General features: G+C 41.1%; 1 protein-coding gene across 1 annotated transcript; it reads left to right on the forward strand.

Annotated features, from left to right (window-relative positions):
• Positions 1 to 892: 892 nt before the first annotated feature.
• On the forward strand, positions 893 to 3,016 carry LOC112308218 (large ribosomal subunit protein eL38-like). The gene is made up of 2 exons (XM_024564402.1): positions 893 to 980; positions 2,892 to 3,016. The coding sequence occupies exons 1-2, from the start codon at positions 893 to 895 to the stop codon at positions 3,014 to 3,016; spliced, it is 213 nt and encodes a 70-aa protein (XP_024420170.1).
• Positions 3,017 to 3,775: the final 759 nt, after the last annotated feature.

The following is a 3,775-nucleotide window of genomic DNA, read 5'->3' on the forward strand; positions in this document are numbered from 1 at the left end:
CATGACTTAGAGTTTGGTTTCTGGGGACTATATTTCTGTGTTACTATGTTTTCTTGGTTAATGTTACTTGATGTATTGTTTCTGTGCCAGAGCATTTGAAGTACTGGACTCTTTACTGATTTAGATACCATTTTGATCATAACAATTCAGCAGACTGGTAATTAACAAATCTGTCCTTTGTTTTCCAGTAGATGGTGCTATAGCACAACTTTTTCCCTCTTACCTGAACTGGAGTCTCTGGGGCAAGGGGGAGTCGGGGGGGAGGGTTGGCATGGAAATTTACTCCTGGGTGACCAGGGTGATGATTGTCCTTGTTGAGTCTCGGTTACCTCAGTTTTGAGGCACCACCACCATGGTGGAGGAGGTGTGGGCAGTAGAGAAGAGCTGGGTTTGCAAGCTGGTACTGCTGTCTCCTAGTTACTAATGGCCACAGGTCCACTTAGTGGCATCTTGGCTACTAATGCCAGGTTCTGCCACAATGAGGGAAGCCAGCTTCTCGGGCACCAAGGCTGCTTTTGCCCTTATTACCCTCCATTGAACCATAGGGTAGGGACCACACCCTGACACTTCCATCACTGCCGTTGACTGGGGTCGAGGCAGCACCAAACTGTGTCTGTCAATACCATCCTAGTCCTTCCTCCACCCTACCTCTTCTATGCATTCCAATATGCCTAGCTGCAGAGGTACCAATGCATGGATCTCTCAGGTATGTTTGTATGTTGAGCAGATGAACTTTTTTGAATTATAATTGTCCAACTTGTAAATATAAGGAAACATATAAAGGTGTCTTCTCACTCAATCATGATGCTGATGTCAGAAAAGCCAAAAACATACAGTGGGGGTAGGGGGGATAATCCAAGGTGCCACTGCACAATCTCCACACCTCATAGCCATGCTTCACAAAATTGAGGAAATCAAGGAGTTCCTGCTCACAGCCTGGCGAAAGGATGCCAAATCTGTCAAGATCAAGAAAAATAAGGACAGGGAGTTCTGGCTAAGATGGAGGTATAGGTAGAAACACTTTGCTTCCTTGCATAACCAAAAGAAGGTTAACAACCAATTAAAAAACAAAAACAGAACTGCCAGGAAAATCAAACTGCATGGAAGTCTGAAAAACAAGGAGTTAAGGAAACAGTCATCCAGACTGGTAGGAGGGGCAGAGATGGGCAGCTGGTGAACAGGATGCATGGCAAGGTTGCGGACTGCGTGGGTAATGTGGGGACTGGTGGACCAGGCAGTCCCACATTCACACACAGATAAGCCAGGAAGAACAACTTGGGAGAGAGACAGACCACAAAACCCAGGGTTTCAGCGTGGGAAACTAAAGACTCAAAACTTTTGGCTATAAACTTCTGTGAGGGTTGCAAAGGCAGGAGGAACTCCCATTCTCACAGGAGAGTACACTGAAGGGACCCACAGGATCATAGAATGTACACAAGCCCACTCACCCAGGAATCAGTACCTGAAAAGGCACAATCCACTTTTGGGAAGTGAGGGAAGTTACAGAAACTGTGGCCAGAGCTGAGCAATCGTCATTGTTCCCTCTCTGACCCCTCCGCCACAGGCAGCACGGCACCTGCAGCAAAGAGGGTTGCCCTGCCCAGGCAAATACCTAAGGTGCACTGAAACAAAGAAATATGGCCCAAATGAAAGAACAGATCAAAACTCCAGAGAAAGAACTAAGCAATGAGGACATAGACAACCTATCAGATGCAGAGTCCAAAACAGTGGTAATCAGGATGCTCACAGAAATGATTGAGTATACTTGCAAAATAGAGGAAAAAGTGAAAGCTATGCGAAGTGAAATAACGAAAAATATACAGGGAAACAACAGTGAAGGGAGGGAAACTGGGACTCAGATCAATGATTTGGAGCAGAAGGAAGAAATAAACATTTGACCAGAACAGAATGAAGAAACAAGAATTCAAAAAAATGAGGAGAGGCTTAGGGACCTCCCAAACAACTTTAAACGTTCCAACAGCCAAATCATAGGGGTGCCAGAAGGAGAGGAGGAAGAGCAAGAAATTGAAAACTTATTTGAACAGATAATGAAGGAGAACTTCCCCAATCTGGCAAAGGAAATAGACTTCCAGGAAATCCAGGAAGCTCAGAGAGTCCCAAAGAATTTGGTCCCAAGGAAGCACACACCAAAGCACATCGTAATTACATTACCCAAGATTAAAGAGAAGGAGAGAATCTTAAAAGCAGCAAGAGAAGAGGAGACATTTACCTACAAAGGAGTTCCTATAATATTATCAGCTGATTTCTCAAAAGAAACCTTACAGGCAAGAAGGGGCTGGAAAGAAACATTCAAAGTCATGAAAGGCAAGGACATACATCCAAGATGACTCTCTCCAGCAAAGCTATTATTTAGAATGGAAGGGCAGCGAAAGTGCTTCCCAGATAAGGTCAAGTTAAAGGAGTTCATCATCACCAAGCCCTTATATGAAATGTTAAAGGGACTTATCTAAGAAAAGGAAGATGATCAAAAACTATGAACAGTAAAATGACAACAAGCTCACAACTATCAACAACTGAACCTAAAAACAAAAACTAAAACTAAGCAAACAACCAGAACAGGAACAGAATCACAGAAATGGAGATCACATGGAGGGTTATCAGTGGGGAGGGGAAGGGGAAGAATGGGGGGAAAGGTACAGGGAATAAGAAGCATACATGGTAGGTAGAAAATAGACAGGGGGAGGGTAAGAATAGTATAGGAAATGGAGAAGCCAAACAACTTATATGTATGACCCCGGGACATCAACTAAGGGAGTGCAATGTTGGAGGGTGGGGCAGTGCAGAGCAGAAGGAGAGAAAGGGTAGAAAACAATTAGGACTGCTGTAATAGCATACTCAGTAAAATATACTTCAAAAAAAGAAAAATAAGTACAATGTGAAGTTTAAATTCCGATGCAGCAGATACCTTTATACCTTGTTCATCACAGACAAAGAAAAGCCTGAGAAACTGAAGCAGTCCCTTCCCCCAGGTTTGGCAGTGAAGGAGCTGAAATGAACCAGACATGCTGATCTGTATTGATATGTTAAAATTTTTGTAAAAAGCCAAATATAATTTTTAAAACTATTTCTCTATTATTGGACAATCAGTCCATTTTCAAATCTTTGCAATGTTGTAGAAAATATTCTGTACATATCTCCCAATACATGTGTGTGTTTTTCTCCAGGAAAAAAATGAAACTGGTGTGTCATAAATTATTAACATTTGCAATTTTGCTATAACAGCCAGAATATACCCCCAAGTGGCTGTACCAACTTAGACTCTCACACCCTTGCTAAAATTAGATATTATCTTCCAAATGTAACCTATATAAAATTAATCTACTTCATGGCAATCTCAGCATGGTGTCAATATCCACATAAATACTTGTCTAAGATGCAAAAAACATGTTTAAAAAGTCCTTAAGTTTTAATTTTCAGTCTTACTATGCCTTTCACAACAGATAACAAACTATCTTTTAAAAAATAATTTTCATTTATTCCCTGACATATCCATGCATTGTGACATAGAAGATAATTCAATCTCTTTCTATCTCCCTGTAAATTAACTAAAACACTCATATCTGGCCTAAGTGATTTTTTTCTTTTGGTAATTGTCTAAACTTTTAATGTAAATAAAACAAATCCTGGTTTGTTCCATTTCTATCTCTTAACGATTATCCTGATCTTTGGGACAAAGTGCAGGAACTGCAAGGACAAGATTTTCTTTAGTGGATTTCGTGAGGATTAGAGGTTGTAAATACTTTTATTTTAATTC

Source organism: Desmodus rotundus, chromosome X (assembly GCF_022682495.2).
Source record: "Desmodus rotundus isolate HL8 chromosome X, HLdesRot8A.1, whole genome shotgun sequence".
NCBI classification, from domain to species: domain Eukaryota; kingdom Metazoa; phylum Chordata; class Mammalia; order Chiroptera; family Phyllostomidae; genus Desmodus; species Desmodus rotundus.

Excerpts from the sequence above, each read along its gene's own strand:
- LOC112308218 (XM_024564402.1), top strand. The coding sequence starts at position 893 with ATGCTTCACAAAATTGAGGAAATCAAGGAGTTCCTGCTCACAGCCTGG. Across the intron at positions 981-2,891 it reads CAAGATCAAGAAAAATAAGG|ACAATGTGAAGTTTAAATTC; the intron begins ACAGGGAGTTCT and ends AGAAAAATAAGT.